This window comes from Aspergillus alliaceus (assembly GCF_009176365.1).
Source record: "Aspergillus alliaceus strain CBS 536.65 unplaced genomic scaffold BDW43scaffold_64, whole genome shotgun sequence".
In the NCBI taxonomy this organism is placed as follows: domain Eukaryota; kingdom Fungi; phylum Ascomycota; class Eurotiomycetes; order Eurotiales; family Aspergillaceae; genus Aspergillus; species Aspergillus alliaceus.
This window is the reverse complement of record NW_022474747.1, coordinates 181,615-205,677: the sequence shown is the minus strand read 5'-3', so window position 1 is coordinate 205,677 and position 24,063 is coordinate 181,615. Positions and strand designations below refer to the sequence as shown.

General features: G+C 44.9%; 12 protein-coding genes across 12 annotated transcripts; 6 read left to right on the top strand and 6 right to left on the bottom strand.

Moving 5' to 3' along the window:
• Positions 1-616: 616 nt before the first annotated feature.
• BDW43DRAFT_291307 (uncharacterized protein) lies at positions 617-1,069 on the bottom strand. Its single transcript, XM_032043596.1, has one exon. The coding sequence runs from the start codon at positions 1,001-1,003 to the stop codon at positions 821-823; it is 183 nt and encodes a 60-aa protein (XP_031895369.1). The 5' UTR covers positions 1,004-1,069; the 3' UTR covers positions 617-820.
• A 727-nt stretch (positions 1,070-1,796) lies between these two features.
• BDW43DRAFT_217179 (uncharacterized protein) lies at positions 1,797-2,831 on the top strand. Its single transcript, XM_032039345.1, has 4 exons — positions 1,797-1,853; positions 2,007-2,180; positions 2,245-2,401; positions 2,480-2,831. Coding segments are annotated over exons 2-4 (411 nt in total). The 5' UTR covers positions 1,797-1,853; positions 2,007-2,179; the 3' UTR covers positions 2,733-2,831.
• Positions 2,832-2,858: 27 nt separating this feature from the next.
• Positions 2,859-7,542, bottom strand: BDW43DRAFT_291297 (putative nuclear pore complex subunit Nup133). The gene is made up of 4 exons (XM_032043595.1): positions 7,026-7,542; positions 6,883-6,952; positions 3,535-6,831; positions 2,859-3,476 (listed from the first exon to the last, which is right to left on the bottom strand). The coding sequence occupies exons 1-4, from the start codon at positions 7,338-7,340 to the stop codon at positions 3,136-3,138; spliced, it is 4,023 nt and encodes a 1,340-aa protein (XP_031895367.1). The 5' UTR covers positions 7,341-7,542; the 3' UTR covers positions 2,859-3,135.
• A 239-nt stretch (positions 7,543-7,781) lies between these two features.
• BDW43DRAFT_315892 (ACP S-malonyltransferase) lies at positions 7,782-8,981 on the top strand (the record flags this gene model as incomplete). The annotated part of the gene is made up of 2 exons (XM_032048159.1): positions 7,782-7,827; positions 7,933-8,981. 2 exons carry the CDS (start codon positions 7,782-7,784, stop codon positions 8,979-8,981), a joined length of 1,095 nt encoding a protein of 364 aa, XP_031895366.1.
• Positions 8,982-9,187: 206 nt separating this feature from the next.
• BDW43DRAFT_217120 (uncharacterized protein) lies at positions 9,188-10,241 on the bottom strand. The gene is made up of 3 exons (XM_032039344.1): positions 10,026-10,241; positions 9,680-9,976; positions 9,188-9,582 (listed from the first exon to the last, which is right to left on the bottom strand). Exons 1-3 carry the CDS (start codon positions 10,068-10,070, stop codon positions 9,394-9,396), a joined length of 531 nt encoding a protein of 176 aa, XP_031895365.1. The 5' UTR covers positions 10,071-10,241; the 3' UTR covers positions 9,188-9,393.
• A 281-nt stretch (positions 10,242-10,522) lies between these two features.
• Positions 10,523-12,032, top strand: BDW43DRAFT_291289 (NuoB/complex I 20 kDa subunit family protein). The gene is made up of 4 exons (XM_032043594.1): positions 10,523-10,671; positions 10,725-10,917; positions 10,981-11,336; positions 11,404-12,032. The coding sequence occupies exons 1-4, from the start codon at positions 10,629-10,631 to the stop codon at positions 11,496-11,498; spliced, it is 687 nt and encodes a 228-aa protein (XP_031895364.1). The 5' UTR covers positions 10,523-10,628; the 3' UTR covers positions 11,499-12,032.
• A 2,388-nt stretch (positions 12,033-14,420) lies between these two features.
• BDW43DRAFT_291279 (rRNA-processing protein MPP10) lies at positions 14,421-16,783 on the top strand. Its single transcript, XM_032043593.1, has one exon. The coding sequence runs from the start codon at positions 14,592-14,594 to the stop codon at positions 16,725-16,727; it is 2,136 nt and encodes a 711-aa protein (XP_031895363.1). The 5' UTR covers positions 14,421-14,591; the 3' UTR covers positions 16,728-16,783.
• A 41-nt stretch (positions 16,784-16,824) lies between these two features.
• BDW43DRAFT_291278 (putative methyltransferase-domain-containing protein) lies at positions 16,825-18,203 on the bottom strand. Its single transcript, XM_032043592.1, has 4 exons — positions 18,130-18,203; positions 18,056-18,068; positions 17,405-17,920; positions 16,825-17,348 (listed from the first exon to the last, which is right to left on the bottom strand). The coding sequence occupies exons 3-4, from the start codon at positions 17,671-17,673 to the stop codon at positions 16,874-16,876; spliced, it is 744 nt and encodes a 247-aa protein (XP_031895362.1). The 5' UTR covers positions 17,674-17,920; positions 18,056-18,068; positions 18,130-18,203; the 3' UTR covers positions 16,825-16,873.
• A 421-nt stretch (positions 18,204-18,624) lies between these two features.
• Positions 18,625-19,455, top strand: BDW43DRAFT_217084 (DUF1761 domain-containing protein). The gene is made up of 3 exons (XM_032039343.1): positions 18,625-18,724; positions 18,793-19,097; positions 19,160-19,455. The coding sequence occupies exons 1-3, from the start codon at positions 18,709-18,711 to the stop codon at positions 19,292-19,294; spliced, it is 456 nt and encodes a 151-aa protein (XP_031895361.1). The 5' UTR covers positions 18,625-18,708; the 3' UTR covers positions 19,295-19,455.
• A 9-nt stretch (positions 19,456-19,464) lies between these two features.
• On the bottom strand, positions 19,465-20,713 carry BDW43DRAFT_291272 (putative NADH-ubiquinone oxidoreductase 21 kDa subunit). Its single transcript, XM_032043591.1, has 3 exons — positions 20,514-20,713; positions 19,957-20,453; positions 19,465-19,904 (listed from the first exon to the last, which is right to left on the bottom strand). The coding sequence occupies exons 1-3, from the start codon at positions 20,571-20,573 to the stop codon at positions 19,880-19,882; spliced, it is 582 nt and encodes a 193-aa protein (XP_031895360.1). The 5' UTR covers positions 20,574-20,713; the 3' UTR covers positions 19,465-19,879.
• A 283-nt stretch (positions 20,714-20,996) lies between these two features.
• BDW43DRAFT_291267 (thioredoxin peroxidase DOT5) lies at positions 20,997-22,467 on the bottom strand. Its single transcript, XM_032043590.1, has 3 exons — positions 22,226-22,467; positions 21,796-22,167; positions 20,997-21,575 (listed from the first exon to the last, which is right to left on the bottom strand). The coding sequence occupies exons 2-3, from the start codon at positions 22,085-22,087 to the stop codon at positions 21,232-21,234; spliced, it is 636 nt and encodes a 211-aa protein (XP_031895359.1). The 5' UTR covers positions 22,088-22,167; positions 22,226-22,467; the 3' UTR covers positions 20,997-21,231.
• A 149-nt stretch (positions 22,468-22,616) lies between these two features.
• Positions 22,617-24,040, top strand: BDW43DRAFT_291266 (putative mitochondrial protein sorting (Msf1)). Its single transcript, XM_032043589.1, has 2 exons — positions 22,617-23,141; positions 23,215-24,040. Exons 1-2 carry the CDS (start codon positions 22,989-22,991, stop codon positions 23,632-23,634), a joined length of 573 nt encoding a protein of 190 aa, XP_031895358.1. The 5' UTR covers positions 22,617-22,988; the 3' UTR covers positions 23,635-24,040.
• The last annotated feature ends 23 nt before the right edge of the window (positions 24,041-24,063 follow it).

Here is a 24,063-nt window from a genome sequence, read left to right as displayed (position 1 = left end):
CAAAGTATTAATAGAAGGCTGTAAGAATCTTATTAATAATTGTAACTATAAAAATTACTGATAGCTCTACTTTTTTAATTATTCTTGTTGGGTGCTTCTGTTTATGGTGTAGATTGATTGATTTCTTCAAGCTGCAGGAGCAGGATGTTGGTAAGTTCTACATACAAAGCGGTGAAAGGGGCGGTACAGCAAGGCAGGCAGAAAGGAACGAGTTGGAACGAGAGCAACACGGAGACATAATAGTGGAATAGAACCGCAACAATTCTACTATATCAAAATTGCTGATAGTCCTGCTTTTCTCTTATTCAACTTATTAACAAGGATGTTGACTTTTATTGTACCCCCAACTGTTGCGCTTCCACTATCTTTATTCACTACTGCCCCCGTTCCTTTCTGCCTACCTTGCTGTACCGCCCCTTTCACCGCTTTGTATGTAGAACTTAGCAGCATCCTGCTCCTGCAGCTTAAAGAAATCAATCATTCCACACCATAATCAGAAGCACCCAACATCCGCCTTCGATAAGGTGCGCTAGACAAGGGTCTGTAACAAATAGATTCAAACTGGATTACCCTGGTAATAATTATACAATACAGCCCAATGACCTTAGCACTGTTGGCTGAGGGCAGCCAACACCTTAAAGAGGGGGTAATATCAGGGCCTAGGCCAAATCCTGCCTGAGGTACTAAGTCTGCTCTATCCACTGTTGATCTGATCCTATAATACAAGATCCCACAGTTTTTATATAATAGAATTCTTTCTTTCTGTCTCTCTTCCTTCTCTACATTCGATGTTTCGTTAGATCGCCACCTTAGATACAATTTAAAAGGTGTACAGGGTCATCACACTCCGGCCTGTCAGTTCTGATTTATAGAGAGTGAGGTTGCAAGTTCCGTAACAGATTCCTATTCTCTCCCTATAGTTAGGGTAGGATGGAAAACAGGATACCGAGAGGGAAATAAGATAGGAAATGGGATACCAAGATTGGCACGGGTCACGGGACATCCCATTCCCGTCCCATCCCGTCCGTCCCCAACGGTCAGGCTAATCGTAACAGTCATGTGAGTGTCCTAGGGGCCGGTTTCGGCTGCCTTAGCCCTCCATGGGTAAATAATATCATGAGTAATCCTTCAAGTGCCTTTTTGGTTATCGTCACCCTATCGATTCTGCCTCGTGCGTCCGCCTTCGATAAGGTGTGCTAGACAGGGTCACCTGTGGGTCATGTGGCTGCTTAGTTTCTAACATATATATTTAATAACCATGACCCAAGTTAAAATATCATCATAGTAGGCGTACACAGATCACGCAGCCATGAAACTTTTACAGTGGTGGTGGTTTATGTGGACTCGGCACTCACATGACTACTAATTCCATTAGTCAGCAGGAACGTGGAGCACGACCAAAAAAAGGAGGCCTCGTTATCTGCAACCACGAGTAGAATTATAGTATTAAATTATATTAAGTTAAGTATTAACTAAGTGTTTGGACAATATTATAATACTTGGATTAGAAACAGAACCAGACTGTAAATTAAAGTGGACTAGAACCTCCAATTACCCCACCCCCCTGTAAATGAACCCCGCACTTGTATTGAGCAACCATGAGGTCATTGAGTCCTGTTGTCTTGGCATGGTGTATGTAGTATTTGATCAGTATGCAGCATATGGGATGCTGTTGTTCTCCCACCCTACTCCTTGATAATTGATGTTGCTTGCAACTTCCAACCCCCCCACCTTGGATACATACATGTATATGTATTCTGACCCATACTATCGCAACAGCCAACTCATCTCATTGGCATATATTGTCAATATATTCTCGTCATAGCGACTGTTATGCTATACAGGCTATTAAGGTGCATAGACTCCATACCTTAAATGGTCTTTGTGCAAGACCTTCTTCACAACTTAACGTGCATGTTCAGGATGTGACCATCTGTGCGTGGCATGGCCAACTAAAGCCCAGTAGTCTCTTGGAGTTCACTGCGTGCTCACATTGTATACGCCAGAGGCTTGAACAGGGGTGAGCTCGAGGCTCACGAGGAGGGCTAGCTATTTTGTCGCATTCGTTCTGCAGCTTGAAACAGGAGCCTGCTAATAACTTCCAATACTCCAGGTATCTTTGACCTTGCATTCCTCGGTGAGCAGGTTGATCACCTCGACAGAGGTGGATGTTCCCACAAGTATATTAACACCTTCCTCCCAACGCTCTGCCCAGTATTATATTAGACACTAACATATCTTCAGTGACACGCTCCCACAAAATGAACGACCGTGACTATTCTGGACTCCATGATAGAGTAGCTTTGCCTGAGGAGCATATTCCTCGCTACTTTGCAAAATCTGGTCCTGTTGATACTGATCCTCGGAAGACCAAGAAAGATGGAGGGGGAAAGAGAAACTGGTGAGCATCTTTAACCAACAAATATTTATTGGGTGAGCTTTATTATCATATTGAGCCCTTTGCTAACTCTAAGGTTAGGGGTCGATCGGGCGATGAAGTCCACGACTATGAGTACACCTTTACAAATGCCCGGCGCCATTCTAATAGCAGCACCCAAGGCATAGCGGATTTTAAAACCAAGTTCGAGACAGCTGACCAAGAGCCAGTATTTGAGGAGAGTGTACATGGGCCACAGGATGATGATAGTCCACTGGATGGGAGCCAAGTTACCAAAACTGACAGTGCCATTACTAGTGGTACTCGTGATGGTATCAGTAAGTCACTGAGGTAGGGCATGGACCTGGATACCGTTTCTGCATATTCCTGCAAATGTGGATAGAGATATCTACTAGAGTCCCATAATTTTAAGAGCTCTTTCATTGGTATGAAGTACCACGACTCCAATATAGCCTAGGCTGTTACGAGTTTTTAGACCTATAGCAAATGCTATATTCAGAATGTCTAACGTAACAAAGAAACGATGGACGATCAGATACTGAACAAAGATATACGAAGACTGCGGGGTAAGCAACTTCACCCTCTGCTCCCTGTCGGATTACATGGAAAAGGTGTAGGAGCACGATAGCTGGCTATAACAGCTCTAGTTTGCGATAGTCCAGAATAACTAGTACCGTAAGAGAACCCCGAGTGACAACTACTCCGCAGACCCGGATAGCGGTGCGGCAACCAAAGGGTTAAAGCCAGCTCAACCGCGCCTTATTCGATTCTTTTTGCTGCGGGGACAGTTCTCCGACCTGGTTGTCGTGGCTGGATTCTTCACAAGTAATGCCAGGGACTGTAGATGATGCAGACTCCTCCGCGGAGGCTAGAAGATTCTTAAACCAGAAGTCAAGGTTTCCCTTTTCCACATGTTCACACAAAGTATCATTCTCCCTCTCAAGATCATGAACGATACGTGACCGCTGTTCTAAACGGAAACGTGCCGAAAGAAGTTCGGAATCTGATCCAGTTAATAACACATCGTCTGGTGAACTAGGAATGTACAGGGATGTGTAACTGGCGTCTTCATTAAGCCCTGTTAGTTGGGGTTAGCTTTTCCAATGACTGCGACTGGCCTTAAAAGCATCACTCACTGTCTCTGAGGCATAGACCCAAAGTACGGAAAAGGGCCGTATCATAAAGATATGGCTCACGTACATTCTCCACGTTCTCAGACGCTTTTCCTATAGCCACCCAGTTGTCTTTTATCATACATCTTCGCCACACTAGTTTCTGCAGAGCCACATGGTCGATTGAATCTTGTTGAGCACAAGCTCCGAGACAAATGACACGCAAGGCCAGATAGAACTCTTTCCCGGATAATTCTGATTGGCTGTATTCCGGTGCTTGGGTAGCATCCATTAATGTTAATAAATCGACTAGTTGATTAACATCAATGACTTGCCTAGTGACGACTCTTGCGAGAGTTTCACTAAGCAGTTCACGTAGGGAAGGCCTGTCTTCAGCAATCAACTTCCCAAAGTGTTCAATTGCTAGGTCGATCTCGGCCTTTTGATCGATTGCACCTTGCAACGCTGGGGAGATACAGGCGTAAATGACTTCTTGAACGGCATCTATTTCCGAAAGATCTTCCAAATGTCGTATGTCACTGTGTAGAGCTGAATGACTTGGTGTATTGGCCCCTTCCCATGTTGCTAGTTTGGCAAGTTTTGCCAAAGATAGTTCGACACGATGACTCCATAAATCGGATTCACCCCCTATAGCCAGTTTCTCCAACGACTGGGCAGCAGCATTATAATCATTCTCACCAATCACGTCATTTATCCAACCTAATCTGGAATAGGCTGCGTCCCTTCGTAAGAATTGAGTGATAAAAGGCTGGAATTTCCTCATCGCAAAAAGTATTCCCGACTGATGCATCGATATTTGCCGAGAAAAGAAAGCATCTGCCCATGATTCACCGAATTTGTCGAAATAATGTGATATTTTTCTGTTGAGATGATCGGATTCGTAACTGGTAGTATCTGATGAACCGTGAAGCGAATTTTGCGGGAAGATTTCGCATTTTGTTTGATCTTGAAGTTCAATGATGAGTTCTACCAATGCACTCATGTCTCGAAAACTCTCGGCCAATGTAATGGCATCCTCTAGACGTCCAATACCCGCCAGTTTAAACAGCTGCCATTTGCGTTGTTTAGCATGGGCCTGTTCATTAGCAATACTCTCATCGACCAATTTTGGATCGTCCTGAGCAGAGAGCCATCGGACCCGCTCGCGATGCATTTGGCCTAGGACATAAAGCTGCCTGGCACTATTTCCTGCAATTCTCTTCACTATCAGGCTCTCAGGAGCTTCGGTAACGGATATTGTTTGTTGGATCCAAGCCCTGCAACTATCGAGTTCTAGATCCAACAGATGACCCATCTCAACGTAGCTAAAACTTTGAGATGTCCAGAATTCAGGAAGGTCTTTAAAACCAGTTACCAGTACGCCGTCTTCGAGATATCCGTCACAAATACCATACTGACTGGAGTGTTCATCGCGGTATCGAAATGCAGTCTCTAAAACAGCTAAAGAAAGCTCACTTGCTTCCAGTATTTGTTCTGAGATCTTTCGTCCCTGTCTTGAAGAGTGCCCCTTCTGTGGCTTAATGGTATTGTATATCCACGGAACGATATGCCCCATTCGAAATGTATCGTATAGAAACCAGTTGCGGACGAAGTCAATTTCACCTTCTTGCTTCGCGACTTGCGTTTTGAATTTGTCGCTCATCGAATCGATGACGTGGGCCAAAAACGTCGGTCCCTTCCCCTTGATTTTTCTAGAATTCTCCTCTATCTTCCACATAGCTCTTTGGGCTGCGAGTTTCTCAGCACCCCATAACAATTCCCACCAAGTCTGTTGGCTCAACGACTTATTTTGTTGCACCAAAAGATATGCCAGATCATCCAGAGCTTTTGCCCTCGATCGTAGATTTTGTTCTAAAGAGATTCCTGTCGTTGGAATGAACCTTGACGTGGATTTCAGCAATTCTTGGCAAATATCCAACGCAGCTTGCTCGATATCTTTAACAGGGAAATCCAGACTGCCTTTGTTAGTTAGATTCAGTGGATTTCCGAGCATGGTGCCATAGAATATGGCTTGTTCAATCTTGTGCTTGGCGGTAATTCGAACCTCTTCAGAGACTGAATACGGGTTTTGGCGCGGTAATGCCGTAATGCGGATGATACCAAAATCTCGGACCATTATCAAACATGTTGAGCATGAGTAGTCATCGGTATTGTCCTCCATGCCACAGCCTAGTATTTCATAGGCTTTCCCTGATCGGAAGTTGATGGTGTCTTGGAGAAGCTGCGGCTGTCCATGTTGCGTGGACTGGTCTTTGCTTGATATCGACGATAACAATACAACAGAGTGATCCATCACAATGAACGCTGTATCGCCGGGCTTGGGAAGAAATAATTTCGGCTTCGAACCTAGACCTGCAGGGACTTCATGCAACTCAATAGAGTGGCTGGACAGGATAAGAACTTTCTCGGCTAGATCAATTTGCACAAGGCAGACACTTTGCGAAATAATCCCGTATGGAGCTACAAGAAGCGATATATGCCAGGACGGTTCTGGTCCGTTAGCCCGTAGGTCGCGATCATTGCTTTCAACCGGCAAAAGTGAAAAATCCAAAATCTTGATCGCAGAGTTGTCAGATCCGTTCGAATATTCTGTGCCAAAGAAGTCGCATAAATCATTTGTTATATCATATTGTTTCTTCAATATACTCCCGTTATTCCAATGCGTGTCCCAAATCTCGAAGAGACCACCTGATGTGGCGATTATGATGTCCCGCTGCCCTCGTTGATGGGAGTCACCAGCTCTGACGGCAGCAAGGTCTTTTCTTGAGAATCCTCCACCTAGGACGTTTCTAATACCGCCGAAAAACCCCATTCTCCCAAGTCCTGACGTATTCCGAAGGAAGTTCACAGTCACTGCTGGCTTTCCTTGCGGATCCCGAACAGTTATATGAGCGACTCTTCCAGACGATAATGTGACGATGACACCAGCAGGCTCGCCATTCACGAGATCCGTAACATGTTCGCCTGAGAGCAAGTTTGGTATGCAACCCTGGATTGCCTTGTGTTTCTGCCTGGCTAGACCCAATGCTGCGGCACTTGAGACTGTTTCCCAGTATACGATCTTCCCTGTATTAGGTGTGATAACCATCAATCCTGGGACCCCGGCCGCAACAGTAGATAAAATGATTCCAAGAGGAACTGGCCCATTAGGCTCTCTACAAGATTCGGGTATAGGAAGACTAAATACATCAGTAGGAGAGGGTGAAGAGGCTGCGGTCGAGTATGGCCAGATGATTGCATGTGAGTATGTCATGGCTACAGCGTAGCCATTGCTACTACCAAAGAAGCATCTGAACGATCCTACGCACTTATATTAATAACAAAGCTGAAGGAAGAATGATCTGTACTTGCCTGATTGTAGGCCGCGGATCTGATCCGGCAAGGTTGGTAATTGCAAAACATTGTAGAAGTCGGTTTGGGACTACGTGCAATAGCATCACCGAACTGTTATTCTCAATTCTATGAGAGTTGAATTCTTGTTAATCACAACTTACAAGCACAATGGTTCCGTCACTCTCACCCCGTCTCTCTGGCTTCTTGAGGCCTCTAATTGGCATGTTCTCTTGAAATGTAGGACTGTCTACCATTTTGCGGCCAAGCTCTTCAGAAGCAATAGATGTTCGACGATCCCAAGGCTCGTGCAGCTCGCCTTGATTATCTGAATTGAATTCTGAATCATCATGACGCAGACTAGACCGTTGCCTTTTAGCTTTGGGTGGGTTGACCGATTCATCGGAGCTTGTACGTTGCCGTCTTCGAGGATTGCGTAAGGAGGCTGCTGACGAAATCGCAGCTTTTGGCACGAACATTGTCGAGGTCACTTATCGTAGAGATGGACACTGTGAGATCATGTAGTGTCCCAACCATCAGAAGGGTAGGAGGGGAGAGGAATAGAAGGGATAAAGAGCATATGTATGCTTTGTGCTTATTAGTGTATGACCTTTTGCACAGATGTGTAGTACTATTGGCAGAGATAAATTGTTGTTGACTCCGTATTGAAGGCGGTCAAACCAGCCCTCACTAGTAACCACGTGACGTATAGTGATAATACTAGCTGTTGCTCAAATGTTAGTACGTTCAACGAAGTTGAGAGCTACTTCTATATGGTTACTACCCTGCATCACAATGCTTACTTATCATACTGTTAGTGTTTCCATAGAACCCCTCAGGGTTACGATTTTCGGCAACTTCTAAGATGTTCTCTACTTTCAATTCAAATTGCACTTTGTATATAAGAGGTACATTGCGGCATGTGTCGTACCGGTCACAGTTTGTCAGAAGACATCAAAGAGGATGGTATACTGTTTCCGCAAGGCCTATCTTACGTACAGCTCTCTTTTTCCCAGGTTCGAAACAGCCTGTTTCCTGATACGGTTTGCCATTCTGGCTAACATCTCTTAGGTCATGGGGTACAGCGCGTGGGCATGGTCTCTTCTTGGATCAACAGCTTTCCGGACATCGCTGGGAGTTTCTTAGATGAAATGGACAATATATTAGGCTTTCGACTCTCTCGTATTATCGCAGAAGGGCCGAATTCAGAATTGAATAAAACAGAGAATTCGCAACCTGCTATTATGGCAACATCAATTCTCATCCTTCGAATCTTGGAACAGAGGTTTGGGTTTGATACGAAATCACGTGTGGACGTCACCCTTGGTCATAGTCTGGGAGAGTTTTCTGCTTTGGTTGCTGCGGGTTATCTTGATTTTTGCGACGCCCTTAAACTAGTCCGACGCCGGGCAGAGATAATGGCTGACTGCACGCGACAAGCCTCCTCGGAATCTGGCGAAGATTATGGGATGGTAGCGCTCGTTTGTGAACCTGATCATCTCAACGGGTTGCTTGCGACGATTCATGAATTCCTAGGCCTTACGGCGTCTAGTCTGAAAGACGATATGAATTACGGAATGCCATCTATTGAAAAAGTTATGGTGGCAAATGTCAACTCTAAGAATCAAATAGTGCTGAGTGGCAGCATTGAAAGGATAAGAACTCTTCTCATACAGCTTCGTCAATTTGGGGGTCATGATCCACGTGCAGTGAGACTAAACAGTGAGAGCCCGTTCCACAGTCCCATAATGGCGCCTGCGACAGAGTACATGATTCATGCTCTTGACAACATTAGAATCAATTTTCCAGCGCATATGCCATGTGTATCGAACGTTTCTGGTCTTCCTTTCCGCTCGGAAGAGGAACTAAAGAGGCTACTATCACAACAGTGTGTTGATACTGTGCGATGGTGGGATAGTATTCGGTATCTAGACCAAGAGAGGGGTGTCAAACGTTGGATTGGCATAGGCCCCGGGAAAGTTGGCAGAAACTTGGTTGGGAAAGAAGTTGGTAAGGTCATGGCTAAAGGAGGTGGTGTTTGGGCAATATGTGATACTCGCGAGCTTGAAGACATTGTCAAGAGTCTTGAACAGACAGAGGTCGAGGTTTTGTGTGATTAGCCCCTTCACAAGTGCAGGTAAGCTCAGACTTCTGTGTTGGGACGCCCTTAATTGGCAGTTCGGTAGCACCTACATATGCACCCATGGTACAGCAAGAGCAGATACTTGTCAAGTGTCCTAGTAATGCGGATGTTTCTGAAGCTCATCTGTTTCATGGCCACAAACATCTTGCGCTACTTGCCATTTCAAGGTTAACGACACATGTGGGCTATCGTCCAGTCAAATAAAATCGGAAAATCAAGACATAAGCTATTTCACGGTATATAATGTCTATAACTGTACCCTACAAACCCCGCCATAGGTAGATTCGGACTTATAGGATATTTGATACCTGCAGTCAAGGAAAAGTCACAGTAACTTTGACACACACCTACAGAATCAGTTTCCACCAGGCTTGAGTTACCGGACCGTATCAGGGTACAGACACATCTGGAGCCCAGGCTTCACCAATATGCTTGACATCTGCAATGAATTTATGGTCTATAATGTGCAGAGAATTCGAGACAGTGGCGCAAGCTTTGACTGTAGGGACATGATCATCTGGAGAATAGAACGGATTCTGTAAGAGTCGAATATAGGCCGCCTGTAGGGCCCGGAATACCTGGTAGTCCACTATCAACACAGGCATTGACCATACTTGATATAACAACACGAGTGTACTCGACATAGGTCACACGAGGCATTGAATCAGGACGTACCGGTTTCAGATCCGGGTCTTTTGAACCACTCCGGACAGACCCTCTTTGCTTTTCGATACCATTTGGTGCCGGGTGTCCGATTAAATCAAGAATGACTAGCAGCTTCACCCCAGTAGTTGTTAGCCAGCCATACGCTGCTAGTCTTTCATCGACGGCATGCAAGAGGCCTAGGTCTTGGTCGACTGAAGTTTGCTTCTGCCGTATCTCAAATATATCAAGACATGAATTTAACAAGAATGAGAATTCAATTTTAGAGTTCAAGTAAGGAGGGAAAAGCGAGATGTGCAAAGGGTTGTCCTTCAAGACCGTTAGTATGTAACCGTGCACAAATGATAGGTTATCATACAGCTTTTCCAATTATGCCGATGCAGGCAATTTTAGGCCCGGACATTCTGGACGATGAATCTATATCGTGAGTATTTCGCCTGTCGATTGTCTTGAAGCTTTCTGGGCGGAGGATGCTTCAGTCCCAGTACATTGTCAATTCCTTACAATATGAGGTTGCGAAGTATGTAATGATAGGCCGAATGAAGAGTTACTAGACCTAGGTAATAGGTTAGAGGTTAGACAGCACCTGGTAACCTATTGGTGTACATTGAGGTAGGATGGATACAAAAGGTGTATTTGAATATACCATGGACCAATGATGTAGTTTATAATTTAACTTACTTACCTGATAGGCAGGTAGGCTGAGAACAATTACAGTATTGTATGTGAAATCAACCGTTCACTGTACACTTTTGAACTTACTTTCAGTATCATAACAGTATGATGGAGGTACTAGTACCGCTAGTGTAAAATGGTGGAAGGCGGAGCCGCAACGCAACGCCTTCCGATAATATCACAATTACCTACCCCAGTGACTTTATATGCTGCTGCGACTCCTTTACATACTCAGCCCTGAAGATCTCTTTTGAAGAAATTCATTGAAAGGCTATTTATCATCGGCATGCTCCCTTTAAATGCACGCGCCATTCCGGGCGCCCTTCAGGGTAAACGATTCTCCATCCGCTCAACTTTTTTGGGATTCGCTCACACGCGACAGTACGACCACGCTTGGTCTCCTCGATTCCTCGAATCCAACTAGTTTCGCCATTGTCAACTTCGTCCAACAGATCGGCCACCGCGCTTGAAAGGCAAGGGAATTCTGGCCAGCCCCTGACCGCTTCCGGAAAGGTACGGAGGGAGGTTCCTCTACCAAGCCAGGAGAAGAAAGAGGGTGCTATGCAATATGTGCTGTTCGTGTCCCTGCTGCGCATTGAAAAAATTGGTGTTTTCTTTTGTATCTAACATTGTTTAAGGACTACTCTTGATCAAGTTGCAAACTGGGCTCGTCAAAGCTCCCTCTGGCCTATGACATTCGGTCTCGCTTGCTGCGCTGTGGAGATGATGCACCTGTCCACCCCAAGATACGATCAAGATCGTCTAGGCATTATTTTTCGAGCCTCTCCTCGCCAGTCAGATGTCATGATCGTGGCTGGGACGTTAACGAACAAGATGGCGCCCGCTCTCAGACAGGTTTACGATCAGATGCCTGACCCACGTTGGGTTGTTAGCATGGGCAGCTGTGCGAATGGTGGTGGCTACTATCATTACAGCTACTCTGTTGTTCGTGGGTGTGATAGAATCGTACCTGTTGATGTTTATGTCCCTGGATGTTCGTTTACACCGTGGCCCTCCATTTCTCTTTCGGACATAAGCGTTTGCTGACTGCTATTCTTAAGGTCCGCCCACGTCTGAGGCACTGATGTATGGAATCTTCCAACTTCAGAAGAAGATGAGACACACCAGAATCACACGCATGTGGTATCGACGTTAGGTCGCTAGTAACGATCCTATCGTACCAGGGTTTGGCCTACAGCTCAACAGGCTAGATGTAAAATTAAAACCTTTTCTATATTAGTCAGACAATACTATAACTAGGACACGCTTGTTATCTTTCAAACGCATTTATATCTACATACAATCATTTGTTATATAACCCTATTGTCGTTCTCTTTATGCAACGGCATGTTATGATAGAAAGGCTTCCGTTTTTGCTGTATACATATAGGCGACCATGTTTTCACATATTGAGGCCTGGAAGCTAACGAGCTAAAAGAGAACTATTCTGTCTTTGTCACTACGGCCCATTGTCTACCCATTTACAACAACGCCACAATTGAGATGTAAGCGCTGTCCCAAGAACTAGCTGCTATCCTGGCTTGCTAGGAAGACAAAACAAGTCGCCACCTCGCTAGGTTGTCCTGGACGGCCCATTGGCCCGCACCGCAGAATTGGTCATTGCACAAGTAGTCATGCTCGCCGGTATTAAGGGGTTCCAAACTTGATAGCGGTTAGTTAGCGCGCTAATGATAATTCAAGCTTACTTGGACCGGGACAGACACAATTCACCTGTATGCCCTTTCCAACTTGTTGATTAAACAAGCCTCTTGTAAACGCCACAGCTACTCCCTTTATAGCCGTGTAATTAAGGAAATCAGGTCAGCCAAGAGGCCTTGACTAGCCCGCATTTTATTATAGCCGAACCACTTTTCATGTGCGGAAGGGCGTACTTGGAACAATAGAAAAATGGATGAAATTAGTGTCAAATGTACGCTCCCATTGATATCTATTGGTAAGTATGTTAGTATTATAATAATACTTCGAGCAGAAACATCACTGGTTGCTGAGCCGAGATGAAAACATGATATTACGCAGCGAACGAGTATAGAAGAGCGTCGACTCTGTTAATATCCCCAAGTACGTTCTGGCAGCCCACATTATCCACCAAGATATTAATGCCACCCGTACATTGCAGAGGTGTCGAAAGTTTTTCGACAATTTCCCTTCCTGTGCATATCCAAAGCCAAGCAGTAACAGTCGCATCCTATCTCCTAGACCTTTCTTGTCTCCTATGCGTCCTTCTTGTAGATACACAATCAAGCTGGATGCTCCCTCCATTGTGAACAATATAGCAACAGTGCGGCCAATCCCAGAGTCACCACTCGTTGTGATTGCGCTTTTCTCTGTGAGTTTCCCTGCTGCCTTATGTGTCTGATAACCGCTATCCTCAGTCGGTATGAGGTTTATATCGGTTTTTCACCTTGTTTTTCTTGTAGCCTAGGCTTCTTCTGGTGTTGAACGGGGATCTGATGGCCTGGGATAACAGGTCAGAGTCTGGCTTGATGTTCTTCGCGGAGACCAAGCCTACCGTGAAATTGAGATTCTGGGCTCCGAGCGGCTTTTTCTGTATACTCTTGCATGTTGCAGGCATTTACTCAACCTGATAGAGTTCTTCTGCAGGATATAGAGAGGGATATTATAAAGCTAAGATAGGGATCAGCCCAATCCGAAGGACTATGCTGCAGCTCAAGATCAGTGCTACTATACTAATGTTTAGCAACCTTGTCATGGTGATGTCTCCTCGATGTGCACGGAATCCCGGAGCCCACGCTTGCATCTTTTGAAAGTCCCCTCGCTTCTTCTTTTAGGCATTGTCTCCGAAGTATTACTCTAGACTTTCGTATTCCTTGCAAGAGCTACTACATATCAGTCTGGTCTGCCTAGTACTCTTTTAGCACTACTCTGTACTACTCCCTAATAACTCCAGAAATGGCTGGTATTTACATGCCAGTTACTCGTAGTACCCTATAGATATTATTATGGATGGTGAAGCCATATGCTCATGTGTTTTGTTTCGGTATTTGCTCTACTAAATCAGCACACAGGTACCGAGCTGAATTCCCTCAGTACGGAAATGCTTAGCTCACTTCGACTTTGTAAATCAGTAGAGCGATTCAGGCCAACCGTAGAATGATTAGTGGGTAGGACAGCATCTATAGATAAATTTTGGTTTATATAGTAATGTCACCGAGTATTCCTGATTAAATTGCGCCAGTCTACTGATATACTCAGTATACGCTAGTATCTTACCACCATGTTCCAGTTTTCAATAATTCGTAATTCTCTGTATCTTAAATATGGAAACGCCCGCGGAATCGACTATAGGCTACCAGTTGATACTATCAATATTTAGAATAGATCTTTTTGATACAATACACTTCAAAAATTACTAGATTTAATAAAGATAAAACCTAGAAATTTCATTCTTTTAGCTCCTTAAGTATTTCTAATCAATTGAATCTTAGTAACGAAATCGGTAAGCCAGCGGGCTATGCAACTGAGCTCTGTATTCTATATAAAATAGCACATAGTCCAAATATCTCAACAACTAGAGGTAGTAGGAATATAATTTTAGGATCTCTACTAGCTATAGCTGTTGAGGTATTTGAGTGAAATCTTATATTTTATGTCGAGGTGGCCCGCTCAGTTGCATGGCCTGCTCGCTTACCGATTACGCTACCGGTAGTATATACAGATATAGATTCTTATACTTCGTATACTCGATGATACAGCACTCTAATACTACCATATGACTGTATGTAAAGATCTGGCTATGATCAGGGGGTTATCAGGAATCTGGCAGATTAAACTGCTGCTCAATTAAGAAAAGCGACAGAACCAGTTCCCCCCACCCCCGAAATCCCCCAACTACAGCTAAAGTATTCTTATGAAGATACTATCTGATAGAGAAGGTATGAGTTATTATAAGTACTTACTCGATACGGAATACTTTAGAATGAAACAAAATCTGCTATTGAAACGGACAAAATACACTTGATGGACTATGTAAAATCTAATGGAGAACGCTATTCCCATCCGGCTGGAGCCAATGCGGCAGGCGGTCTGTATTAATTTTTTCTCTCGCTTTTTTCTTCTCAATGCTTTCTTGGTCAAATTGATTGATCAAACGGCTCTGCCTTTGCTCGCATGGCCTTCATATATCACTCTCTCTCCTTCCCACCTTACTTACGTATACCCTACCTCTTTTCAACCCAATCAGTTATATATTGGACTTCTGCCGCCTGCAATGAAAGACAATCATACCTCGCGGCGCTCTAGAGTCATGGCAGATTGCGCAGAGACCTCTCTTAGCGCAGCATTCTCTACTCCCTGGGAATTCCTCCGTCCTACAACGAATATGCATGATACCATAATAGGATCGGCTAAATATTTCCTGGATCCCCTTGCTCTTTCAATCAGTGACACCCAGTCCGCCCGTCAACGACAAAATCGGAAACGCAAGAGATCCGAGGCAGACCAGGACTACAACAACGAAGTATTACAATTAAAGCAGTTGTTTACTCAGGGGTTCGCTTCCGACCAGATTTGGGAACAGGCTTTTAGGATTCTCGACTCAGCTGGCCAGGAAATACAACGTGATTATGCGTTAAGTACCAAGGATACTAGCCACTATTCGCCTAATGTGTCTCTTATGCATCTCGGGGACCCGAGCTTCGAAGGCGAAAAATCAGATTCTAGCGAAGCAGACAGTTATATAGAGGGTACGACGGACCCATCAGATGTTGATGATGAAGCTAGCTTGGTGTCGGAGCTAAGCCCGGGTGACTCGCTTCATGATGCATTGAATTCCCAAAGAAGTAATGACGAGATTTCAGACGAGGGAGTCAATCATAAGGAGGTTGATAGTGATGGCGAACGACGCAACACATACACAGAGGACCCTTTTGGATTGAACGATGGATTCTTCTCGATTGACGATTTCAATAAACAAGCAGAGCTGTGGGAGAGACAAGATACACGTGGTGGCCCAGATTATGAAGCTGAAAGTGACGAAGAGGACATTGATTGGCATGCTGATCCACTTACCATCAGGAGCCTGAAGCGATCTTACTCATCAAAGGAGGTCAACAAAGATGTTAGAGATGAAAACATGGATGAAGCTGATGCAAGTGATGAAGAAGGACCGACATTCAATAATATCAATCTTGAGAATGGGTCGGACTCAGACGAAGACGATGCATATGCCGAAACTTCACATAGGGCCGACTGGATTAATACGAGCGACATCAAATACTCCGACTTTTTCGCACCACCGCCCCGGAAGTCGACGAACAAAAGGTCACGTCCACTTCCCAAGACCCAACCGCCTACTGCAATCCATGATAACGATATAGATCGTGCAATGGCTGATGTACGGCGCGATTTGTTCGAGGATGAAGCTTCAGCCGAGATTAGCGATGCGTTCGATAGTGAATTGAATGCACCTGAAACCCAGAAGTCTACACACGAGAAACAACGCGCACGAATCGCCGATGAAATCCGTCGCTTGGAAGCTGCGAATGTTGCGAAGAAAGAATGGATGCTTGCCGGTGAAGCCAGGGCGGCAGAGAGACCCGTGAACTCACTTATCGAGGAAGACCTAGAAGTGGAAAGAATCGGAAAGCCTGTGCCAGTTGTTACTGCAGAGGTATCTGAAGATATTGAAAGTCTTGTCAAGCGTCGGATTCTTGCTAGGGAGTTCGACGAAGTGATCCGCCGTCGCCCTGGTGGCACTGATGGACATAATGCGCATAGGAGCCGAGTTGAGCTTGAAAGTGCCAAATCTCAACAGAGCCTTGCAGAACTATACGAGGCTGATCATCTTCGAGCTACCGATCCTAACTATGTGGACCCAAAGAACCAGAAGCTCATGCGAGAGCACGCTGAAATAACCAAACTGTGGAACGAGATAAGCATTCAATTGGACACACTCTCAAACTGGCACTACAAGCCTAAAGTCCCACAGGCGCACATCAACGTCGTCACTGATGTGGCAACAATCATGATGGAGGATGCGCGGCCAACAGCCGGAAATACTATCGGCAATGCGGCAGCTCTTGCCCCTCAGGAGATATATTTACCCGGGGCAGATGGCAAGGTTTCTGGGGAGGTTGTCCTGCGGAACGGCATATCAATTTCTAAAGAAGAAATGACCCGAGAGGAGAAGTCTAGACTAAGGCGACAGCACAAGAAACAAAAGAAATCCATCACTGGCAATACAAACCAGCAGGGAGGGAAAATAGCCGAGAAGCGACAGATCGTGTCGGATTTGAAAAAGGGTGGCGTCAAGCTGGTTGGAAAGCAAGGAGAAGTCACGGATATTCACGGCAATAAACCAACTGGAACAGGTGTAAGGAGTGGTGCTGATGTTTTGAAACTATAGCTAGTGTTGTTTTTATATGATTGGATGTACACTAAGGGTTTAATCTTGATCTATTCGATTTCGCCTGTTTATTGATATAATTTTTGAAGTATATATGTATGCCCCTAGTTGATCGGTTTCCTTGTCTCTTAGCTGCCTGCTATCATTCAATTCTTTACATGCTTGCTTGATTTGGAACGTATTAAGTAGAGAACAATGTTTTCTCGCTTGTAAGTTTCCGCCATGGGATCATCGCAAACCTCCTCAACACTGAATAGCTTCTTCGCCAGTTTCATGAAACGGAGATCTGCTCGTCTACGTCTCTTGAAGCAGAAATAACAGATAGATTCCGGGCCTAGAAGGTACTCCAGTGTAGATATCAACAATGGAAAAGCTGGCTCAAAATAGACGCAGTCGGCGGCAAGTATGACAGCGGGGTGTGCCGGAATACAGTCTGGCAGAGGTTCCCCCCAGTTCAGCACCGTGGCAGTAACGAGAGACGAGGCACTGTTTAGCTTGATGTTGGTCTCCATCAAAGGAAGCATCGGGGCTTGATCCGTTATGTATACCGATGACGAGCCAAGATCACAACCACGTGCAACAGCCAGGCCCACGAGACCCCCACCAGCTCCCAATTCGACTCTAATGGACACCGGTCAGTTTCATCACCCCCGAAGTATTGACTATGCAGAACGAACATTGTTTTATTGTTCAAGTCTAATGGATGCTGACGCAACAAGTATCTTGCTAGTACCATGCCTGCCGGCCAGAGCTGACCTCCGCATCCTTCCTTAAGGTCTTCTTTAAGTGTTAGGGGTTCTTTCAATAGGCCGTCAAATGAGATCGTGGTGTGGCCAACACTTTTAAGAATCCTTGCCGGAACAAGTGACTCGCTGACATCGTAGGAGTCATCGAGCCCTGATTGTTGGATGGGAGAATTGTAACTTCCCATCGTGTCTCCCAACATGAACAATGTCGCAGTTTTGTCGAATAGGCAATAATAAGTCTTCTTCTAGTACCAATCCCTCTCACACTCTCTATCTCTTTATTGACTTTGAGAGAAATATGGGAGTGCTTTCCATCAAAGCGATACAGAAGAGACTGAGGGAGGCTCCAGGGAGGAGAGGTGAAAAAAGCGGGTAATCCGTAAGTCGCTATCTAAAACCAAAAGACCCAGATACGGAAATTATCAGAGTGGGTTAGGCTAGGAAACACTAAGCGGTGTAAATAATAAGCAAAGTCATGATACTACGGTCGAAACAACTATGTCTACCTATATAGATTGAGTTAACAAATAATGATGAAATAAACACCAATGGGAGCTTCTTTTAAAAACGAGTTAGGAGTACCTTACGACTTGGCCTGCCATAAAATATTCTTAGTACATACATACTGGACTACTTTTCGGTTTTTCAATACATACATAGTACTGAGGTAGAAGCTCTGCTACTAGTACTACCTCATACTAGAATGTTATGCGCGTATTTTCGAGAGAGTGTGAGAAAGGGAAAAGAAAAGAAGTAAAATTATCCGGAATCTGAACCGTGCGTGGTTACAACTTTAATGATCCTCACTTCTCTCGCCTGACGTCATTGTAGGTAGTGTGTACTCTGTAATGCACATAGTAAGTAACCAATAGGTTAGGTAAGGTAGGGTAGTAGTCCATACTACCAAAGTAAGTCTGTAGTATAGTAGTTAGGTTACGGTTACCCACTGATAAAATCCAGCCACGTCGGATCATTGGTCCGCCATACTATATCAACCATTGAATCTTGGAAGTTCTTCTACTGTCCTTGGATCATGACGACGTCACCGAATGCCTTGCAGATCTAGCCATGTGACCTCTTGGTCAAGCTCTAGAAAAAGAAGGTATTTCTCTCCTGAAAGTACTTTCTAATATTGCATTTGGTCTCAGCGCCCTTTCACATTCTACATCACACACCACAGACTCACACTATATACTCCTTATTTGATCACGACAGGAAGCTTACACTTTTGCAAAATGACGACACTTCACTGTGAGTATTGACAGCCATTATTCCTGGTTTTTCATTTGAATCACCGTTGGATGCTAACCAATAATTAGATTTACCTCCTGTGAAGCCCTCTGCAATCGCAATGGGCACCTTCTTCACCCATACCGCCTCACTGGGTATATTGGCCCCTGTGTTCGGCGACACTTACCATCGTGCTCAGGCTGCCAACTCGAAAGAGGAGTTCATCAAGTCCAAGGAGGCTGCCGGGGCTGTGGCAGCCTGGGGAAGTTCACTGATCGGGAGTGCCGTACAGACTTATGGAGTGGCTGCTCTGATCAATGCAACTGGGACGCTGAGTTACAAGGGCGCCGCGTATTTGGGAAGCCTAATCTTCATGGCTAGCTCTGCCCCAAGTGTATGTGCTGCTGTGATTTCCAATCCCCGGGCCGAACGTTAGATGCTGACAGCAGGGGATAGTTTATCAGTCAAGTTTTCGCGGAGAAGAGGCCTTGGGATACTGTCGCTGTTGCTGCCGTAAGCGGAGTCTTCGAGACAGTTGGACTTAGCTTGTTCCTCACCTGGTGGGGTACACGTACGAATCCTTTTGACTAGAGTCTTCTGGCATAATTGACGTCTTTGTTCCCTGCCCATCAGAGTCTACGGAGTTTTGTGGACACACCGAATCGGGCTTTACTCGATACATGTACTGGTGTCGTTTATTGTATTCTAATATTACAACATAAGCAGTGGAAGGAGTGTACCGTTATATCGGTAATTTTCAATTTTAGAAAAGACAAGGATGTAGATGTAGTTAGGAGGGTATAGCTTGACTGACACGGACATACCGATTTCTGGCCCGATATTGCAAGGGTAGAAAGGTCTATACGGCTAGATCTGGTTGTTTAGCGTTTTCTTCTACGCTAGAAGGACAGCCCAAGTTCCACCTTCGAAAAACGAAAAAAGAAAAGTAAGAGAGACAAGGGGGAAAAAAAATGGATAGAAGCGATTTTTTAAAGAAAAACTCAAACAAAATTCGCGATAGAAGCGCGAGATCACTCATGTTATTTAATTTTACAAAACCTGATCTACACGCTTTTTCGCCTCAGCTTTGGTTTAGGGCAGAACGATACCAAGACAAGGGGGAACGCGCCAGATAGAGAAGAATGTGATATGTCCAATCCCAAGGTTGGGACAGATTTAAACAAAAGTGCGGCAGGGATACCTATTCCGAAAGGTCAGTTTAGATATAATTACCAGGGAGTAGGTGAACGTACACATCAGGATAGCCATGATCGTGATCGAGCTGGTATTTGGATGCTGAGAGGTTCAAATTGCAGGGCTTCGGCGGCAAACCATTCGCATTCAAAACACCATGAATGCTCTTCCTGTCTTTCTCAAAAAGACCGGCTAGGCCGCGTGATTCTCCTTGCTGCTTGACAGAAACAAGTTGCTTCTCTCCTAATTCACCGATCTGCAATACATCATCCTTTGGGGCTGCCTGGCTGCCTACTGTGAGAAGACCGACGGCGTCTGCTTGGCCCACAGTGCTAAGCCTAGGATAGTTCCTCCGTACATCACGCTTCCAGTAGGGGTTGTCCGCAATATCACCAGCCGGAATGGTAACTGGGTCATCATAAGAAAGTGGGGGAAGAGCTCCAGGAGTCGGTAGACGATATTGAGCATTCAATGGAACGCCTGTTGAGCGGTTGGGATCAATTGAAAGAAGGCGGCGAAAACGCTCCCAAATGCCGGTGGATTGAAGTGTGTATTTCTAGTGAGAACAGATGCTTAGAGTTCTATATATTTTGAAGGTATTCCGGGGTCTCTGTACCTTATTAACAGCGATCACATTCGATGCGGACTTCGCCGCCTTGAGGATGTCACGAGCCATAATGAGATAGGCTTCAGTTCTGATATATCAATTTTATGGATTTCTCAACTAAAGTAGCCAATGAGACAGAGACGAAGTTGGATAACACTGTCGTATATCCAGACCGAGAGAGATTGAGTTAAAAAATGGGACCAAGCAATCGTCCGTCGTCTTGTGGTCTTCAGCGGAATCAAGGTTGTCGGGAACGTCGCGGTGTACGGAATAACCGTATTTCCGCCAGTCCTTGGAGTACACCTGAACCAATAGCGCCAATCGTTCACACCCTAGATGTGGTAGGCATTTACAAAACTGAGCAAGTCACAACGGTCAAAGGAGACAAAGTAGAACCAATGAGTAGTACTTTGAATTATTTGGTAGGTTGCAATTGCCTGTAAAAGCTTAGAGTTGCTACATTGGCTGACCGATATTGAGGAGCTATACGACAAAGCACACAAGCCTCAAATTTCCAAAAGACCTCTATCTATATATCGAATCTAACGAGCGACAATAGAAAGATAATATCCTCGATTCGGATAGTCTCAACGTTAGATAGTCGCTCGACAGGGAGTCAATCCATCAGGTGGGAATATTACTAGTAGTCTTGCTTATATTGATACAGGTGAATCATGTTTGTTGCTTCTTGTAACTGATTTTATATTTCCCTTCCTTGCCTTGTAACTTAAGCCACAGCCCCCGGCTCTGAACCTTTATCGCTGGAAATCCTTGCAATCATTTGCCGCGCAAGCTCAATTGTGGTATCGGGGCCACCAGCCTGCAGCAGTAGAACTTTACCTTCCTTATCTATAGCGAAAATACCTCTGACCGTACCTTTAGGTGTCTTTTTGAGTCCCAGAGCCGCAATTAGTGTAGATGCAGTATCACAGAGAAGAGGGTATGGTAGACTCTGTTTGGTTCTGAATGTGGTATTCGCTTTGGGCGAATCTGCAGAAAGGCCATAGATCGAGAAACCAGTCGAAGTCAAATAGTCATGATTGTCGCGGAACATACAAGCCTGCTTTGTACCTAGAAGAATATGAGCTTTGTTTCTTTAAAACCCCAGTATTTAAGAAAGCGCGAAGGATCACAGAAGACAACTAGGCCGCAACAACCCATAACAAAAGACAGAATTCGTAGGAGGGTCTAAGAAAATAAGATGAGGAGGAGGATGAAGTAGAACATAAAAAGCAGACGTAAATAAGGATGAATCTAGGACTACAAAAATCAAGCGGTTGTTTTGACTTACACCCAGGGGTTGAGGCTCTGGGGTACGTAAAGAGCACAACACCAGTTTTGCTCTCGTCGACCAATTTATTGAGGGTAGTTTTTAGGCCATCATTGCTTTCAATCTCGCCACCAAATTTATCCAAAATAATTTTGTCGCCGACCTTGGGGACACGATTTGAAGAGGATATTGAAATGGATTCTTTCTCCTGGGCGGCGCGCGTTGATACAGGGGTGGACTGTTGGCTTTTCCTGGTTCTTTTCTCTGCCACAGGGGGTTGGTTTGGCGCCTTACGCTTTCGAAGCTCGACCATGGTGTGATGTTCGATGTTGAATTGATGGCAGCGGTGAGGAATGGTGATAACAATGATTAAGCGTGGCTGAGAGGAGATGACTAGAAATCTTAGTGAAGTACTCCGTATCTATGTTTAGGAGTTGCGCAGAATACTCACTCTGGCAGACGAGGTTTGAGCTTCCAACGATGGAACCAAGATAGTCAACAGAAAGGGTTCGATATTACAATCAACATCTACCTAGGTTGGAGGATCATACAGTAGGACCCAATGGCAAGAGGCTACTGCACGTAATTTTTCATGAACGAGCTGGCAAGGGTCTAACAACGAGAGAAAATTATATAGGTAAAAGCTGATTTAATACAATACGCATATTAACCTATCGAATCGGTGGACGACCATTTCCTTACCCCAGAGTTTCTTCAGGACCGTTAGTAACTTGCAATGTTTAAATTACCGCTGATGGCGGGTTTCTGCCGGGAAATCCCGACCCATGGCTTTTTTAATTCTTGAAATGCGGAAGAAGAAGTTAAAAAAAATAGGCCATCCCATTCTGTCATTGCACACCGGAAAGTTGCGATCGCCACCGACTTTCATCATCCAGATTTTATTCTTCAAGCTGGTTCATTACTCATCTTGTAGAATTGATTCACACTGTTCTTTGCCTCCGTAGCCCTCCCTTTTTCTTTTTCTTTCTGGTGATGTTATAATCTTTCTGCCATTACATTATCTCCTAAGTTTTGTTCCTTTTCCGTACCGTTGTCAAAGAGCGTTGGGTTTCCGTCGTTTGATATCATTTCAATTGATTGCTCCCTTGCGGATTTTGTGGTTTCTCAGACCTTCGTTTCATCCTTCGCGCAACGATACTGTCTCCACCCCAGAAGCGCTGCCCGAAAATCTTACGGTGTCTTATACCGCCAAAATGAAGGTCTTCTCTTCGACTTGTACTTTCGATTACTCCTGGGAGGAGGTTTCCACAGCGAACTGGCGCAAGTACTGCCCATGGAATGACAAGTCAACACATGTGGTGGCTGTAGACACGTTATCCCGGACTGTTGACTCTGAAACCGGTATCGTATGTGCTTATCCGTTTTCAGCAGGCCGTAGCCAAATGTTTGTTCGGATGACTGACATCTTTATAACCATAGTTGCGTACAGAACGCCTTATCACATGCGATCAATCGGTGCCGCAATGGGTTCTTTCACTGTTCGGAGGTAGCGCTACCTCCCATGTTTACGAGTTATCCTACGTCGACCCGAAGTCGAAGAGAGTTACAATGTGTTCGACCAACCTTACATGGTCCAACGTCCTAAAGGTCCAAGAGACTGTTATTTATCAACCATCATCGTCGAAGCCGACTTGTACTACGAACTTTAACCAGGAGGCAAAGATCACTGCTCTTTGTGGTGGATGGCAAAAGATCAAAAATAAGGTAGAGGAGGCGAGTGTGGAAAGATTTAGCCAAAATGCAAAAAGGGGTCGAGAAGGCTTCGAGGCTGTACTTGAGATGAGTCGACGGGTTTTTGGTGAACAACGCGAGCTTGAGAATGGTAAACTACAGTCATGAGTTTTCAGTGTTCTGTATCCATGCGAGACTGGAGTTCCGCACCTTCCCATTGGGAATTTTGCATACACCGGCGTTAGTTCTGATTTTATCTCCAAGCGTATGGTGCGAGTTGGCGTTCATAATTGTTTCTCATCCCATATAATCCTGCCTCCTTCTCTTGTTAACAGAGATATTTTGGCTTCATTCTTTTCCTTGTCAATCGTGTTTGATCAGTGATGACTGGCTGTATGGTTGCAACGCTCTGTTGCTCATGACGCATATGCTCTAAAAGTTCTCTTATTGATTTGTGCTGTGTTAGGCTCGTGGAACGTATATACCTGGAGGTTACTCGCAGAGTAACATCTGATGTCGATACACATTCTCTGCCATTACTTAAATTTCACGTAATTGAAAGGCTAAAGCCACAGGATTATCATAGGTAACTCCGCC